At 40.4% G+C, this 19,430-nt stretch overlaps 1 protein-coding gene across 3 annotated transcripts; it reads left to right on the top strand.

The window, feature by feature from the left end:
* The first annotated feature begins 650 nt into the window (after positions 1-650).
* dnajb2 (DnaJ heat shock protein family (Hsp40) member B2) lies at positions 651-18,966 on the top strand. Of its 3 annotated transcripts, XM_084083834.1 has the most exons (11): positions 651-1,021; positions 3,366-3,455; positions 4,119-4,228; positions 6,034-6,087; positions 6,230-6,355; positions 6,652-6,762; positions 6,901-7,033; positions 8,588-8,658; positions 8,871-9,173; positions 16,897-16,970; positions 18,342-18,966. In XM_084083834.1, exons 2-10 carry the CDS (start codon positions 3,391-3,393, stop codon positions 16,923-16,925), a joined length of 1,002 nt encoding a protein of 333 aa, XP_083939960.1. In that variant the 5' UTR covers positions 651-1,021; positions 3,366-3,390; the 3' UTR covers positions 16,926-16,970; positions 18,342-18,966. The 3 variants fall into 3 exon arrangements, with proteins under 3 accessions (XP_083939960.1, XP_083939961.1, XP_083939959.1); XM_084083835.1 differs by lacking the exon at positions 18,342-18,966 and having other exon boundaries at positions 651-1,006; positions 16,897-17,021; XM_084083833.1 differs by lacking the exon at positions 18,342-18,966 and having other exon boundaries at positions 16,897-17,021.
* Positions 18,967-19,430: the final 464 nt, after the last annotated feature.

Raw genomic sequence — 19,430 nt, 5'->3', positions numbered from 1 at the left:
CCACTACATGTCAGAGGCAAATATTGTACTTTTACTCCACTACAATTATTTGAAAATTTTAGCTACTAGTTACTTTTAGATTTTGATTATTATTAGGCCTGCAAAACATACATTACCCACTTCTTCAGCCCTAGCAAATGGCAAGCTCACTTGTAGATCTGCTATTTTCAAAATATTTTGTATACATATTGACCTTGTGAAATGGAACATTCTGCACAATGAGTGCTTTTACTTTTGGCACTTAAAGTACATTTTGATACCACCAATACTTTTGTACTTTTAGTAGTACATTTTGAATTCCGGACTTTTACTAACGGTATTTCTACATTGCACTATTGATACGTTTACGTAAGTAAAACCTTTGAGTATTTTCCCCCACCACTGCTAGGCCTACTACATGATCGGACGGATCAGTCACCACAGCACACCCAGCACAACCAGTGCGGGTCGGTCGGGTGACGGTGACGCTCCCAAAACACTGGCCATGATGTTCTGGGTGCTTCTATTTTTTACAAAACCCCTCGCCGCGTCGCCGCGCGTTCTCAGCTGATTATGACGTAGTGCGTACAGCTCAGCCCACGAGAAGAGAGAGAGAGAGAGAGAGAGAGAGAGAGAGAGAGAGAGAGAGAGAGAGAGAGAGAGAGAGAGAGAGAGAGAGAGAGAGAGAGAGGGGAGCTATTAGCCAGGGTAGAGAGAGCTTCACTGTCAACTTATTATGATCGTATGGGGACATAGTAACGGTAAATAGCCTGCTGTAACAGCAGTGGTAGCCTAGTAGTTGTACCGTTTTTGTAGGGAGGGGGGGATCGCAGGCCAGGGGGGGCTTGGCTGAGTGACTGTCACGAAGAGAGAAGGAGAGAAACGCTTTCCCCCGAGGAGGAGGACTGGAGGAGGATTTCTATACGATCAGCTCTACTTCTGAACCTATTACACCCATACCGGCCTATACCCACCGCACACCACCAGACACACACCACCCTGAGCTACTAAAGGGTCCATCAAGAAGGTACAAGACCAGACGGTAGGTCCTAAACAGCTTTAGTCGTTGAAATGAGGTGAAGGATAGCCTAAACATACTTAACTCTGAGAGTGTACAAATGTTGTACACTCTCAGAGTTATACAGATCTTGACTGTAAGGGACCATTTGGAACCCCCTTAAGGAGCCCGGAGGGTCCCCGGACCACACTTTGAGAACCATTGGACCACACTGTATTATGGTGTTGAGAATTGTGGGCTGCAGACACAGTGGGAGGCCTGACACACGTTTGTTTTGTTAGGGGACCAGCCTAACCATATTTGGTCATATTTTGTCACCATGTCTCAAGTTCTGAATTTGATGTTGTTTTGCTGTCCCCCAATTAGAGAAACCAGACATGCTATAATAAACTGACATCCCAACACTTTTGAAATGTGTGTGTGTGTGTGTGTGTGTGTGTGTGTGTGTGTGTGTGTGTGTGTGTGTGTGTGTGTGTGTGTGTGTGTGTGTGTGTGTGTGTGTGTGTGTGTGTGTGTGTGTGTGTGTGTGTGTGTGTGTGTGCATGGTTGTTGTGGTGGTGGTGGTGGCCCTTCCTTGCAGCAGCTGTCAGATCAGATGCCATGACAGTCCGTTGAAGCTGTAAATAACATAAAGCCATGTCCCCCCAAGTGTCCAGCCTCCGGTTCCTCACAGGGGAATACCGGGATAGACAGATAGTCCAGTTTACTTTAGGCTGGTTTGGAACTCCCCCTGGCTCCCCCCCCTGTCTTGTCACAGACCACTTACGACATTGGCATGGGGGTAACTGCTATGCTATGTCTATCTAAATGGAACTAGTGGGCCATTGGTCAGTTGTTATTTCAGAACACGTTCTGGATGGTCATTCATAAAGAAAAATGTTTGGGTGACAATACAATTATTATTTTTGTTAAAAAATGCCATAAATAGGTTCAAGATTAAAATGTGTGACTTTGCCTCTAAGCTCTAACTGCTCAAATTCCCTTCAATGAAAACAAAGAATTAAATGAACATGTAATCGTGTAGTAACTGCGCATGTATAACTGTGCAGGTATAGATCAAGACAACACAATATATCATGGCTCAAGTAAGTCTGTTGTGGTGAATCCACTTTTTGAGTGAGCAAGAAAGTTATTTTGGACATAAGGAAGATTCTATAACTCTACTTTGACTCAACATCCCAAAAAGGGAAAGGCTCTGCAATAGGCTAGTTGTCTATAAGAGGGCCTCTCTGTGTGTCTGTGTGTGTTTGTCTGTGTGTCTGGAGCAATAAACAGCTAGAACGATCAGCTAATTTCTTGTGCACAAATATTGTTTTGGTTTGAGTGTATTGCATGTAAGTTAAAACAAGACTTACCTAAATAGAAATGAATAAAACAAAATTGAGTTGGAAAACTATTGTAATGTAAGGCCCCTTTTGGTTGAGTTCCATTTATTTGGTTGGAGTTAAGCCACTCATGGTTCAATTCACCTTTGGCTATAATGTTTCATGATTAGATACATTCTTGAGGTTAATTGTACACAACATACAAATAATATACCATTGTTATTACATTCAGCTGTGTCTACTTGTCCAAATGTGTGCTGTGAATTGTATATAATCCACCTAAACTGCCAGTTTATGGGTCATAGTCCAAAGGTCATAATTGACATTTGTGTTTATCAAACAGTCAGAAATAACAGAGGAATGTATAGAATTCTGGCTAATAAGGTAACACAAGCTGATTGACTTTTTTGTTGAGTGTAATAACTTATTGTCATGCGTAGTCACCCCCCAAAGGCCCAATCAGAGCCAAGAAAAACCCTAAGAATGTACTATAGTTTGTCCCAAATGCAATCTTGAGCTTTAATTAAATAAATAACTTAACTAAGATGTCAGCTGTTAATCCAGAGACAGCATGCTACTCCAGGCAGTCTAATTACAACACAAATTACCTTCATTATTGTCTGAAATTTCAGTCACATGAACAGGCTTTTTTTCCAACAAAGGAACTTAGGGTAATCAAATTAGTCCATCAAATACAAAACACTCATATTCCCTTGCAAATATATTAATTTAATGCATTCATTCGTTTTTTATTTTCATCATACACAAAATGTAATGAAATTATGTAACGTAGGCAAGGCAGGCAAGGCAAGTTTATTTGTATAGCACATTTCAACAACAAGGCAAACCAATGTGCTTTACACAAAACATTAAGCAAAGGAAACACATTATAAAAGGTCATGAAAAAATAAAACAGAAAATTATTTTATTTTTTTCAGTAGCCAACATTTTGGGAGCTGTATAGGAATGTGCTTTCCGTTTAGAATGGAAATGACTCAAGAGGTCTTTAGAAATATGCTGCTTTTTGTTGTCGTTCCTGCTAGGTGAGGTGAGGCCTAAGGAGGCGAGATGGTCGATTACTATGCCATCTTGGGAGTGTCCAAAACAGCCTCTCCGGAAGACATCAAGAAAGCGTGAGTTATACTGTGGATCTAACAGAGTTGCAAAACAAGTGAAAAAGCACGCGCTTCCGCTGTCTAAAGTGCCAGTTGCAGGGCAGAGGTCAAAATCGAATAAAAGTAGAGTCCGCACTGGATCATGCTCCAAATGTTTTAAATGTATTCTCCACCATACAGACGTGATGTTTCGAGCCTAAGTGCCTCTTCCTCAGACAGTGATTAGTCAAATACGACTTGTTCGAGGAAATGTTACGTCTGTATGGTGGAGAATACATTTAAACAATTTGGAGCATGATCCAGTGTGCAGACTCTATTTTCATTAGATCTAATGGAGTTGCCCTTAATTTCAATCCTGGAGGCTAAGACTAGTTAGTATTCGTAGTAATAGCACTGGTGTACCAGGGCTAAATGAATCCCAGTAAATGAATAGATAGAATGAGAACCAAAACAGCCTAAAGGATTTGATCAGATCATGGGCCATAAAATCACACTGTATGTCACTTTGGAATAACTTGTACATTTTAAAACTAATATTGTTTGATCATTTATGTTTCTCCCTACGGTAATAATTTGGTATTTTGTCAAGAAACGTCCATCCATACGGAGTATACTCGATATATAACATCAAGACAATATGGCAATGATTTAACAATGTGATGCATATATGTGTGTTTTCAGGTACAGGAAGCAGGCGCTGAAATGGCATCCGGACAAGAACCCGGACAACAAGGATGAAGCGGAGAAGAAATTTAAAGAACTGGCCGAGGCCTATGAAATTTTGTCTGATAGTAAGTCACAACATTGTGTGTGCTTAACCACCCAATACTTCATTGACCAGGGTCCCACAGGGGTCTAAACTTGGTCCATTCCTTTTTTCCCTCTACACCAAATCTCTTATATCTACAAGCTCACAACACTTGCTTGTAGAGCTGCTATTTTCGCAGAATGTTTGCCTATTTTTGCAGAATGTTTGCTTACTATGACATGCCAATAATAGCACGCTAAGGTTCCAGTGGGTAAAGCTATGGAACACGATGGCAATAACATCAGGGCTTTACAACATTTTATTCTTGACATATCTGATGTTGTCGAGATGCGACATGCAAGCTTGTAGATCTGCTATATTCGCTATTTGGGAAAATTGACATGCTCAAAATAGGAATACCAGGTTGAAATAGGTTACATTGCCCCTCCCGTTTTTATGCGAGAATCTCTGGGAACTCAGATTACATTGACATTGGCAACATCCTTCTTTCTTATTCAGTGGGTTAAAGGGAAAGCATCATGATTTTCAACATTAGCTCTATACAGTATGTGTTAGTAGCTGTTAACATGCCATTCACACTGAACAGTCTTCTGTGTGTCTCTGAAACGCCACAGAAGTTGTGCTGAAAAGTTGACCTCGGTGACGACACTTAATTTAAAAACTACAACCCCCTACCTCCTGTTTTGGCCATGACATTGTCCTCGTTCATTGTGTTTACAGCAAAATAGCGATCTTAACTTCAGAAAATATGAATCAGATTGATGTAATGGCGGCCTTAGACCGGAACATAGAGGAACACAGAGAATGTCCAAAGTAGAAAGAAAGGATTTTCTCTGTTAACATGGATTGTATGGTAATATTGGTAGAGTATAAATAATCAGCAACTCAAAAGCAGGTCGTGACGTCAGAGTTTGACTCTCGAGATGAGGGTGAGATACACTGCAATTGGTTTATGAAAGAAATGTGACCCTACCTGGCTTCCATTCATAAAATATGTGGAGAACCTGATGTTTACATAGCTGGTCACGCATGTTTCAAGCTAGTGGCCACAATGGGATGACTGGAACATGCCATTGTTCTGTTGTCTCGTTATTTTCATTGTTTTGTAGCATTTTGTAGCATTTTGTCGCAAAAGTCTATATGTGTACCATGTTTGGATTTATCTTTTTTGTACTACAGTATGTGTATGCCTTGGTCGTGTCTGTGGTTAGTGACTGTGGTTGCTGCAATGTGATTTGTGCTTATCTCCATGTTGTACGATAGCAACACACAAAAGTAGCGAAAATAGCAGATCCATAAGCTCACAACGCGTCGCATTGTAATGCATTGTGAACTGAGCTCGCAGATCTGCAATTTTTGAAAGAAATTTAAAATCTTTGAAAAGTTTAGAAAAGTTTAGAAAAATTTCGCCTATAATGACATACCCAAAATAGGGGCAGCAGGTTGAAAGGTTTAAAAAACTAATGAAATCATCTCCCTCCCATCACTGGTCCCATTAGTCATGAGTCTCGTACCTTGTTGTGATGTCAGGTCTCTCACAGGAACTTTATGAGTCATTGCTTTAAATATTTCAACATACTGTATATTTAATCATATTTCCATTTTGTGTGTGTGTGTGTGTGTGTGTGTGTGTGTGTGTGTGTGTGTGTGTGTGTGTGTGTGTGTGTGTGTGTGTGTGTGTGTGTGTGTGTGTGTGTGTGTGTGTGTGTCTGTGTCTGCCTGGTGTGGTTTGTGCGATAATAGTGTGCGATATACAATATTATGTGTCATCACTGTGTGTTTTTAAGTGCCATGATTACTGAGTCATACTCTGTTACCGTCCTGCAGAGAGTAAGCGGGAGGAATACGACCACTGTGGCAGTGACCGAATGAGACACAGAGGTAAAAGACCAAATGTTCGCGTTCAACAACGCACAGTAGAACATACTGTACCATAGCATGCATGATATGGAAGTTTTCATCTTCTCTTCTCCATCTCTTTGAACAACCTTCCCTTTCTCTTCCTTTTCCACAAACCTCATAGGCTCGTCTAGATCCTCTCCTACAGATTTCTCATCAGATATCCCAGGGTTCACCTTCACATTCCGCAGTCCAGATGAGGTGTTCAGAGAGTTTTTTGGTGATCAGGATCCATTCGCTAACTTCTTCGGTAAGTACGTGTTGTATTGTGTTGTGATGTGATGTTGTTTTTGTACACTAGTCCAGGGAATGCTTAAATATTCTACTGTATTGCAGCACAAACACATTACAACACATTAGACTACATATATAGTTTGCCAGAAAGAAAGGAAAGGAAGGGAGGACTAAACAAACCAGTTATCCCTTTGCCTTATTTTGCACTTGCTTTTATGGTACCCGAGGCTTTCATTCCAATCAGCCATTTTCCAGCCTCTATGATGATGATGATGACGATGATGATGATGATGATGTCTATCTATCCTTCAGATGACTTTTCTTCCTTCGGAGGCATCCATGGCCATGGGCATGGATTCCATGGCAACGCAGGCCCCTCTCGTCTCGGCCCCAGTCGATTCTTCTCCTTCCCCTCAGCAGGAGGTAAACAGAGTTTTCCCATTACTCTATTGCTGTCTAGTTAGTTAGTAATGACTCGCTCAAGGCTAGCATAGACACACAAACATGATGAAACTGTTCCCAGCAGTATCCATGTATCAATCCTCCTCGTCTCTCCTCCAGTGGACTTCACCTCCTTCTCTTCCTTGGGGGGTATGGATGGGATGGACAGCATGGGAGGAGGAGGGATGGGCAACTTCAAATCCGTCTCCACCTCCACTCGCATCATCAATGGCAAACGCACCACCACCAAAAAGTACAGTATGCATTTTAGTCCTTTGCCAAATCAGCTGACTTGGGCCAAGTTGCATATCTTTTGCTTTTATTCTTTCTTTCTTTTTGTCTCTCTCTTTTTTACATTATGTTGGTGCTAAAATGGGAGATTAGCATATAAAGGATATTTTCTCAACATATGTGGTTAATGGCTATATAGGTGTTATATAGGTGTCATGAATAGGGGTGGCTAGTCAAACCAAGTTCACTGAAAGGTTTACTGTAACTGCACTTCTTGTTTCCTGTGAGTAATTTTGAGATCTAGTTAGAAACAATTAATTATCCATGGAAGCTTAAAAAGATTCAAATGAAACCAACAAAATGTCACACAGTATACGTAGTTATGACACATCTGGTACACATGTGGCAAAATAAACAAATACATAAACAATAATCCAACAAAATACTTCATGCCTGAATGTGCTTCAAACAATGAAATCTATCTAACAAGTTCAACCAGACGGTGTGCTATGCCACTGTGTGTCTGTAATAAGACTGCGATGTTTGATTCATTTTGTCCTTGCCCAGTGTGACTTGTTCCAGTTCGTACACGTGTATCAACTGTAACTGTAAATCATGGTGTAGTGCTAACACTGCAACCCAGTGACCCACACAATGGAAAAGACAGTTCACTGTCCTCGAGCCTGACCGATGCCCAGATCTATGGGTTCGACGCCGATCCCAAGTCCTGGCCCAGAAATGACAGATGTTTTAACCGATATAATGTAAAAAAGTGCAACATTTTCGAATCAATTTCAAAAACTTAGATTTCATTAAAGTTTCAAATTGAGAACATTTAACTTTTAAACAAACAAATAAATACAAATAAACACAAACTACATTTGATAGATAAAAGCCCTATTCTAAAAAAACAAAAATAGCATCCTACCTTCAGATAATCACGTTGTGAGCATGTAGATCTGCTATCTTTTAAGGTTTTTGAAAACTTTCACCTATAATGACATGCCCAAAATAATGATGCCAGGTTGCATACGTTTGGATACCGATGTTGTCAAAAAAAGTCCAATATTGACCGATATATCTGCCAGACCAATATATCAGTCTTGCAGTCTCCTCACAGTATACTGTAGTGCACAGGCCTTAGGTAAGCATGTTATCCTAGTAATTACTTGACCACTTAGCCTGTTGTGGTTTGACAAAATGTCATGGCACTTCCTCTGACCTCACACTTTGTATGTCGATTTGGGTCAGAGCATCTGCTAAATGCCTACATTGTGATTGTAAGTTGCAACCTAATGGTTATATTAAGATAATGTCTAGTGCTAATCATAAGATGTACATAATAATAATAAACTATTCAGGAGTCTTAGAAAGGATTAAGCTTGGCAATAGAAGTGTAAGAGGCAGCAGTGTATTGAAAAGCAAGATGGAGTGATGTTTTTCTTCAGATGCATAATAGTAGTGTGTGTGTGTGTGTGTGTGTGTGTGTGTGTGTGTGTGTGTGTGTGTGTGTGTGTGTGTGTGTGTGTGTGTGTGTGTGTGTGTGTGTGTGTGTTGTTTGGATATGTGTCTGCAGGATCAAGGAGAATGGGCTAGAGAGAACAGAGATTGAGGAGGATGGGGCGCTGAAAACAGTCCTTATCAATGGTAAACACACCCACAGTGATGATCCTCTACTGGAAAATTAGTTTTAGGCACTTTACCTAACCTCCAATGCTAATCTAACTTCTTTAAGCATTTAATCATTGCTGCCACAATAATCTGTTTTTGATTTTGTTTTCATGTTGAAAGTGGTTGTGACTGATGTGTGCCTGTTTCAGTGCATTTGTTAGTGCGCTCATGCATACATCTATCCGCAGGCGTGGAGGATGAGATGGCCCTCGCACTGGAGCTGAGCCGGCGAGAGCAACGGCCCTCCCCCCGCCAGTCGTCCCACAAGCCACGCCTCCAACCCACCAAACCCCCCGCTGAGCCTGAGAGGTCCCGCCTCAATCCGCATTCTACAGCCGCGCAGCGCTCGTGTAGCTCCGCCCCGTACTACCACTACGGAGGCGGCGAGGACGAAGACGACGAGGACCTCCAGATGGCGCTGGCATGCAGCCTGTCGGAACTGGAGGCCCAGCAGAGAGCTGCTGGCGCCACGACCACTGACTTCATCTCAGGTGCCGGGGGCGGGGTTAATGTCACTATTAATGTGACGAGGGAGGGGCATAGTGATGGCAGGGTTTATAAGAGTGTTAAACACTTCAGCACAGTTGATGGCAAACTGGTTGAAAAAGAGGAGAGAGGTGGTGAGGACGAGAGGATTGAAAATGAGGATGGAAATATAGGCGGGGGTTATGGAGCTAGGTTGGGGAGGGATGGGGAGACGGGTTCAGGTCAACCAAGGGGACCAGGTGTCTTATCTGGGGAGCAGCCAGGCAGCAGCCCCACTGTTCCAGGGACCCCCAAAGCTGCTAATTCAGCAAACCACCACAGGGAGGATGGGGAGCCTGCTATAAAGAACAATGACAATATTGTGAAGAAGAAAAAGAAGTGTGGATGTATTGTGTGCTGATGGAGTGTGCGTGCGTGCGTGCGTGTATGTGTGATGCGTTCTGCTGTGCATTTTATACTACATTTTGTGTTTTGGGCAGTGCCTTCATTGATCAATCACAGTGCTTTAAAATGTTTAAAAGAGAATGAGTGCGGATAGAGAATTCAGATAGGGAATTCATTCAAATATATAGTTTTGATGTTACTGTCATGTTACAATACCAAATCCACATATTGCCAGATTCAGTATGCTGCCTAAGCTAAAATGTAATATTATCTATGAATATATATACATTTGCCTAAACAAGAAAGGTTAAAGAAAAGAAAAGCTTAAATACACAATCCATACTTTTCTGTACATTGTGTCCCTCTCCCAGCAGAGAGAAGTAATTGCAACGATATCCAAGCTACAATAAGTGTCATGCTGGTGACATCACCGTAGCCAAAGCCAAGTAACGGACCCAGTATAATTTCCAGCAATTAATGTAGGAAGTGCTACTGTAAAGTAAAGCACATCTCTGGCTAAAATAGCTTGGAAACATGGAAGCGCCACTTCTGCTGTGCTGTCCACGTCAAATAATTAATAATAAAAAATTCCTCAATGGAAGATTATGGAGACCACCTCCGACCACAGCAGATGTGGTAGTTATAGTTATAGTTATTAACATACTCTACCACACAGAATGGTTAAAATAACGATATATTCCTTCAAATAATACATCCTGGATTTCAGCTTTACTCATGTAAAATCAAGGATTTATCAAGAATATCCGATAGAGATTCTGTATGTGTGCATACCTAGCTGTGTATCTCTGTCTGTGTCTGCGCCTATCCTTATGTAGCTTCTCTGCTTTTTGTGTGTGTGCACGTGTCTTTTGGGGTCAGTTGAGACCTGGTTATGGAATTTTCCTGCACAGACTCGAGCCTTGTTCTCTATAGTATAGAGAATGTGTTAGAATGACATAGCAAAGCTACCCCAACTCCAGTTTAGTTTCAACTGAACCCACGGTAAATAAAACAATGGGTCAGAAACAGAATCACTAAAGAACAGGAGTTGCGCCTTTTTTTGTCCTTTTGGTGAAGATTAACTGCAGGTGCGGTGGTCTCGAAAAACATAAGGGTAAACTGACAGACGGAGACTCGCTCACTGCATTGAGGTTAAGGAAAAACTCCTTAGAAAAGACTTAAAGAAAAACATTTTTCTTTATTTTTAGATGCCCATAATGTGCTCGGTGCTCAGTGGATTAAAAAGCAACCGTTTCAGTCCTCCCAGGACCTTCGTCAGTGCTATAATGGTGGGACGCAGACAAATACACTGCTTTTATAGGGTGCTTGATCACCTCAGCTCAGGTGCTGAGGATCACTACTCAAGGTCATCACCATGGTTACCATAGGGCGTGGACAGATCAATTGCAGACAGAAAAAACAGCATTACACATTTGTGTTACATTTGAATCATGAAGTTCACTATACAAACAGTTTATGCATCCAGTCTAGTCATGTCAGCATTCTCTTGATACACATTTTTGAAAAACATTTGTTAAAACAGTCACATTAGTAACATTTAAGGATTTTTTTGAAATAAATTATACAAATTAGTACAAAATAAGATAAATGCAGGGTTCCTATAGGTAGCATTGGAAGGAAAGATCTTCATTCATGCCACCCGGGTTAACAGATTGCAAGTGAAAAATCCATCTGGATTCAGTTTGTAAGAGGTTGGTGTCTAAATCACCACCTCTTCTGGATTTTTTAACTTGTTCTATCACTGTGAATGACTGATCTGCTACAGAGTGACCGGCTTCCATAAAGTGTCTGGCAATAGGAGATTTAATGTCCTTGCGTCTGTTGGCACTCATGTGTTCTATAATGCGTGTGCGGACTGGTCTGGATGTTTTGCCTACATACTGGAGATTACATTTACAGGAAATCATGTAGACTACATTGGAAGAGAACAATCCTCAGAAACAGAATCAAAATTATTTTATTTAGAGGTTCTGGACTAAAAAGAACCTTTTGTTATAAACCATTGTGTGCTTACTGCCTAACTGCTATTGGTTTCCTGATTAATGACAAAACAGAAAGTAGGAAGCACACAGGTTGAACAGGCCCCAAGGCTTAATAGGCAATAGGTTATAGTGGACTTTGGCACATGCAATACAGTCAGGCTCCCTGGCTAGAGTTGTACCCAAATGACAAGTTATAATTTATAAGTGAAGTTTTGGTGTCCTATAACAAACATTTCCAAAGGTTCAAATGTAATTGATTAACATTTCGACACAGTCTTCTTCTTCAGAATGAAGACTGTGTGTCGAAACGTTAGTCAATAGAGCCTTAATTGGGAGCTTTTGAAAAATCTCAGTGTGCAGACTTCTATTTTTTTATCCTGCCTTGATCCACTCCCGTCCAGCGGATGTACCAGTTAATTTTTTTCTTCAAACGTTAATTGAGTCAGTCCTTTAGTTTTGGGTCCAAACATTAATGTTAGTGATCCTGAATTGTAGGGTGAGACTAAACTTCTAAAATATGGGTGCCGATCTGCACTTAAATATGTTGTTCTTTTTTGATAGTTGCACCCCTGTGTGCAATTGTTTTGCCTTGATTTTTAATCAAATGGAGAGTGAGACGCTTTGTCAAAGCAAACCAATAGGTTTCAGTAGTTTTTTTCCTAACCAGAGAATTATGATCTAATGTATGACAAAGCACAAAATAACCAAAGTTATCAAAATATATTGTTGTGTTAGTGCCTTTGTGTGTGTCTGCTGTGCTTTACTTACTTAATGTGCCAAGTCATAAAAGGAAAGCATTTCGTGGGTGTCTAGTGTTCACATTAGGCGCCATAAAAAAAAACATAGGAACCTCCTTTTTACATGAAACCCTGTGGGAAATGACAAAGTAACGACAGCATGCCAGTCACTTTTAGAAGGGGCTGGTCAGAGCGATTTTTCGGAAGGGCAGAGCCCTACCGTGTTTTTAAAAGTTCAGAACAGTTTAACTTTTTGAGAAATGCCCTTAGGATGTGGACCGCTTTTTATCAGCTATCCAATCGCTTCTGTACACAAATGTAGAGCTGATGGTCTCTCTATGCCCCGCTGTCGGCCACAGAACTACCACCAGCGACCCTCCTCCTCCTCTGAATAACAAAAGCAGTATATTATAAACCTATTGTTACCTAATATATATCATGAAGTTGTATCTTCTTAAACACAGACCTATGAATATATTGCCGATTCGCCAGTGTCAGCTGCACTGCTCAATACGGTGAAAGCCAGCAGCGGTGCCCACCAGGAGAGAGGTGACTGTCGGTGGACTGTCTATAGCGGATTGATACATTTTAGGCGAGAAATATGCCATGCAGTGCTAAATCTTGATTAATTTCACATCTACACCTGCTAGTTTAAAACTCCAATATTCGGTACATTCCATGTACCGAATCGCATGACGCCACCACCACCATTCTTTTAGCTGTAGGCAAAAAGCCATCATAAAAGGCACCTGATGTGAACATAACCTATTAAAGCAATAAAAATGCCAAAAACATGCCTAAATAATGTAATTGTGCATTATGCCAGCAGTGACAAATCCATAGTCCAATCAATTGCTAAATGGGGGAGTGTCTTTTACTTCCATTGGCAATTATTGGTCTAACTTTTGACCATTTTGATGGAGCCATTTTATATCACTTGACTCCTGATGTGGGACTGGGTTTCCTAACTTAACTTAGCCCTATATACTTTGTTGTACAACAAATAATGCTAATGATCTTTATTTATATAGCACCTTTCATACATAGAATGCAACTCAAAGTGCTTCACACAAAAAAAGAAAGATCATCCAAAAAAAGTACATACAAAGGAAAAATCTAGCTCAGAACTTGTTGCATCAAGACGCGTTGTGAGCTTGTCAATCAGCTATTCAATCAGCTATTTTTGCTGTTTTGAAAATGTTTACATTTTTTAAATGTTTTGAATATTTTGGAAAAACATTTATAATTTTTTGCTATAATGACATGCCCAAAATAGGGATGCCAGCCAGGTTGAAAGCGGTTAACCATCAGTGGGGTAATTGCACAAGTAACCCCATGTCAGTATTTAGGAGGAATGTCAGGTGTTGACATCAGTGTGATGGTAGCTACAAGGGAAGTTTGACTGAAGGAAACAGAAGCCGGCTTGTGACAAAAATATCCTATAACTTTAGACAATCTGAGAACATCTAGAGAGATAAGGAAGTAATTCCCGATTCACAGCGATGGCTGCTTTGGTACAAATTACACTGTTAAATCTTTTAATATTGTTATCCAGTTACAGGCAGTCAGTTTAGATGCCTGGATCAGATTACCTGCAAGTGTGTGTTATTGGAACCATAGCTTGTGTTAGCATATAAAATCTGCATCATAAACAAAAAAGGGACCGTAATGTAACAAAAGGTGTTCATATTTGGGGTAATGCCCTTTCATTGTCTTAGCCATAGTCTCTCCTAAATGTCTGTGTATGATTGTGAGGCAAAAGTCTAAAAGTAATCCTAGCTGCCCATAGAGTCTGTGCTGCTCCTTATACCCCACATGACTGGTTGGAACCAATCTCCCCGTGCTCTCGTCTCGCTAGTGGAGTTAAGAACTGATGCCCCCATGTACACATTATCTGGTTACATACCTCAACAAGGAGGCATGGCAGCCACCAAAACAGGTGTATTGATAGCCTACTAAAGGCACAGTGGCTTTACAGGAGAGATACATTTGGGCACAGTTTGGCCAAACACATGCCTTAACCAAAAATTGAAATAAAGGCAGTGCTTAAAATGGCTTTGCTCAAGTGTATCCACATCAGCCACCCTGTACCTTTGATGAATGATGTGAAGCCTACAGAGCTAGGTCAGGTAGACAACTCAGAGCAGCGCCAACTCCTGACGAGGTGATCAGTCACATGCACACTTCATCTGATTGGGGTGGGCTACTTGAACCTCCCTACTTACTTTTCATTCTTTTTGCTGCTCTGCCATCTTGCTGATCTGCTATGCTGCTACTGTGTTGTGCTTGAGCTTTAAGATGTTTTTTTGTGCTCCCACCACCCCAGCATCCACCTGTGGGCTCTGTTTCTATATGATTCCCTTAGAGGGGTCTTGTTATTTCATCCCCTGTAATATCTATTTGGCAGATCATTTATTTATTATAATATTTTCATTCTTACAGGGAATGAATGAATTGAGACAGTGCCTTGACGCCAAAAATATGCTTATCGATATTTATGCTAAAATATCATATTCATGCTCAATAAATATAGTATTTATTTCAATCCAAGAGCTGTCTGACTGAAATAAGATATATTTCCTCATATTGTAGTGAAGCAGTAAAGCAGTGACTCTCGCAGTGACTCTCCAACCCTGACAAGTTTTTAGTAAGGGTTACTTACCATGGCACTGTTGGAGAGAACCGAGACTGTCTGCTATACTTCACACACACACACACACACACACACACACACACACACACACACACACACACACACACACACACACACACACACACACACACACACACACACACACACACACACACACACACACACACACACACACGCGCGCAATGGAACACTAGCAACTGCCCGTCTGACTGAATGTTTTCAATGGGACTAGATGATATAGTGAGCGTTTATGATTTAATTTGGAATGCATTTTACAAGGGAGGGTGAAGTGAATAGTGCCAATTGAAGCTCTGATGAGACTGGATTCAAGACCATGTTCAGTGTGGTGAGGGCTAACTGTAATAAAAAGAAAAACGTGGAGAAGAGTATTTTGTTTACGTCGGTGTCGCGCACAGAGAATAGCCGACCCACAAGCTTGCAATGTGTCGCGTAAGCTTGTAGGTCTGCTATTCTCTGCCGCTCTCGGCGCGCAACACCATTGCACGACGGAGCATAAATTAGGCTTAAGGCTGAAATAACGAGGAAAGGCTCATGTTATACAGCATGTATGGTCAAGTTCTATGCTTGTATTTATAGCCTACGGTACCTTATATTGTTTACATTATATATACATTTAAAGTTTTACTATTAGCATGTTATCTTTTTTTATTTGATTTTTGCTACTATATAAAGACATCCAAATGAACATTTCCCTTTACATTATTTTGTTCAGATATTGCTAAATGAATCATTTAAAATGATTTCATATTATTTCATGTGCTTCATCATTTAGTTTAGAATGCATGAGTTGCTTTGCTTCCTGTCTAATGGAATAAACATCGTTCTTGCCAGAAGCACACCCAAAATTGCAACGTATTCAGCTATTTCAAGCCATTTTAAAACAATTTAACTCTAGTCTGCTTGTTGAAGTGGTTTTGTCATTTCTCCTCTTCAAAATGTCATCTGTGAATGTGGAGAGAGCGAGAAAGAGAAGGGTGTGTTATAATTGTACTACATCAGACTGCCGTGTTCTTGTTTTATTTTTCATTTATTTTCCTCTTTCACAAAATGTTAAAAGGGAAAAAAACAGAAATAAAAGTTCAGCTAAAAGTCGAGTGTCAGAAATTTTTATCAAATCAAGTGTCAGCAATCCACAGCAACTTTATTGTGTCTTTTTTCCCTAATTTTGTCTGGTGTTATAATAATATAATAATTTAGCTTTAATGCCGCAGTTTGTCACCTGTCGGTGTTGATTGTGTGGTGAAACAGAGCCTGGTTCGCAAGTCTAGTCACATGTTGACATGTATATTGTACTGTTGTTGAAGAGTGGAAAATTTGGCTGTGCAGCCCTGTCATAGTCCTGTCACAGGGATGTCAGGCCCTGTCACATCAGCCCAGAGTGACAGGGATATCAGGCCCTGGCCTGGTTCCATGTTACCATGGTACGCTCGCTCATATTGTAGTAACGTGTTACCCTGATAAAATGGTACCATGGTTACATGATAACATGACAGGGCCTGTGAGAGGGGCCTGATGTGATAGGGCCTGACATCTATACATTTCTTATAATCTTATAATCTATATAAACGTATAATCGTAACAGGCTTTTTTTTAAATAAAAAGAAAGCTTACATTTTCATTTGGTGTTAGGGGCGGCAAGGGACCTGGACATTTGATAGGGGGCACTGGCCCAAAAAAGGTTGAGTTGAGGGCTTGGATCGCAAAGTGACATTTAAAAAAATGTCACATAAGCCCTTTGCACTCTTACGTTCTAAGTTTTAAAATGTGACACATTCCACAGGTGACAAATGAATAGCTTTGTGGTATAGGCACACACAGAATACCATGCCTTTGTAATTTAAGTTGATTAGTCTACTGATATTCATCTTTCTTCTGCTAATGTTGTGTCTGTCTTTTTTGTCTTTCTCACACTTCCTGCTTCCCCTTTCAGACTCAGACTTCCAGGCCTTTACGGGCTAATCTGATTGGCTCATGCTGCTCTGTGCCCCACCCCCCAACCCTGAGGTAAAGACAGAGTCTGAAGCTGCAGCACCAATAAACTCCCACGTTTTGTCATGTCTGAGTGTAATTCCTCCCCTACACCACTTCCCTTTAAGCCGAATTCATTGTAAAGCACACAGCGTCGCTCGTTGAAATAAATAAAAGTATTTTCGGCGAGCGACACTGTCCTACGCACAGACCACTTGCACGAGATTGTAGACCACATACAGTAGATTATAGATAGTGTGATAGATGAATGCTTTATATGATAGCCATTGGTCTCGCGAGCCAGACTGTTGCCTCCCACAATTTTCTAATGCTTCTGTCATACAGTCTGGACTCCACAGAAGCTCACATCAAAGTGGATGTGACGCCACCAACCCCGCTTCTGTCTAGTCTTTACAGTGGTGCAAATTTGTCCTAATAGAAGTCAAAATAACCGAAGCCTATATAGCTGGCTGCTTATCAGAAATGGAAATTCTAAAATAAAATGTAACGATATTTTAAAATATATTTTTGTGAACAGAAATGACAAACGGATGACAGCTTTCCTTTCTCGGCTTTGGAGAGGTGTAGTTCCAGACTCTATAATAGCATTCGGAGATTGTGGAACAGTTGTCTGGCTACGCGAGACTAGCCGTAGACTGGCAGCCCACACCTCGCTGGGTGCAGCATCCTGCCACTAGCATCATGACCGCGCCCTCACTTTGGTGATGCCCCCACCACACCTCACATCACCTTAACCACTTAAGACCTATGAAAATAGCAGATCTACAAGCTGATAAAGAAGTGAGCTTGTAGATCTGCTATTGAACATTTTGGAAATGTTTTGAAATGTTTCACCTATAATGTCCAAAATAGGGACCCCAGGGTTAATGTGGGAAAAATACAGTCCTAAGGTTTTGTGGCTTTTCACAAAATCACTAGCCGTCATAGACATTACAACCATGAAATACTTATCTTAGGACTGTAAAGTCAAGATTTCTAAACATGAATAAACATCTCCCAAACTTGGAAAAACAAGTGAGCCAAAATTGGTCCCTGACCTCAAAAAGTAAAAAAGAAATCCCATACATCAACAAGGTATTTTTCCTTTACTGTGTATAATAAAGGAAAAGGACATCGTTGACAGGAGCACATACTGTAGAAAGCAGATTGTGGATTTGTTCAAAGTGTCTATTACTTCCACATCTGTAGTTGGCACATAGATGAGCCCATGTTGGTTCATGAGCAATCAGCCACCAATACGTTTGTCCATTGATGTATGCATGTATATAGTATGATACAAGAGCAAAATGGCCAACAGGTGAATCTGGCCAGTGCTTGTTTGTAGTGTACTCGAGGTGTCACTATGATGAATTGCTGACATTTAAATCTGTCCATTTTCTCCAACAGGTTAAAGGTCAAACTCCCATAATGCACTTGTCTCTCTCTCTCTCTGCCCACCTGGCTTCTCTACCTGCTGAAAGACACTTTTTTTCTTTTTCAAAGTTTTATTTGAAAACGCAAAGCAAAATGAATGACCTGACGTGTGCTCTGTGTATTTGTAGTATGTGAAGTGGTGTGTATGTCTGAGATGATACTGTAAAGAAAGACTGGAATCTTTGTATTTTGAATCTCGTAAAATTAACAGTTCAAATCATCTCTGCATTAAAAGGTGATGTTTAAACTACATTTCAACTATTGTGTCCTGGGGAAAACATTGCAGTGCATACACATTCAGTATCACAGAACACTGCAGTGTAAAGCCTGAGTTATACTTAGTTGTGTGCGAGTGTCGCACACTGAAAATAGCTGATCAAAAAGCTTGTATAACGGCTATTTTCTGTGAGCAACACCGTCATGCAACTAAGTATAAATTAGGCTAAAATATTCACGTCTGGATTTAAATTTAGAGCCTTTCCAAGCAAGGTTGTTACAACTCGACAGTTATCAGCTTACTGGTGCATAGTCAACACGACAACAAATAAATATCCTTCCCTGAAGTCTTAATGAGAATTCCTCCAGGACAGTTCTGCTACAGAAGTAGTGCTACCAGTACTGCAAAAAAAGTAATTCAAAACATAAATATGAGGCAACTGAACAAACTTTGAGCTTTTGTGATTCTGTTTCAAAAATGAGACTAGGAAATAAGAGTAATGTGATCCATCATCCTTGCATGTTTTTGACTTTTGTTTTATGTTGTGTTTTGTTTTTTTATTTTAAATGCAAACCAGTATACAAAGACCATTAGCATGTAAAGGACAAACATTCACAAAAATATGCCTTTTTTAATGCTGCATCACATCACAAATTTATTCAGATCAAGTCAAAAATACATTTTTATAGTTATTTTATATAGGTCTGCTACATGAAATAAACACACAATCATTGAGGTGGATTATTTACATTTATCACAATGATAAATACACTAAAAGACAGAACACAAAGTGTGTGTGTGTGTGTGTGTGTGTGTGTGTGTGTGTGTGTGTGTGTGTGTGTGTG

Source organism: Gymnoscopelus microlampas (genome assembly GCF_963454915.1).
Source record: "Gymnoscopelus microlampas genome assembly, chromosome: 17".
Taxonomy (NCBI): Eukaryota; Metazoa; Chordata; class Actinopteri; order Myctophiformes; family Myctophidae; genus Gymnoscopelus; species Gymnoscopelus microlampas.
This window is presented reverse-complemented; position numbering and strand designations above follow the sequence as displayed.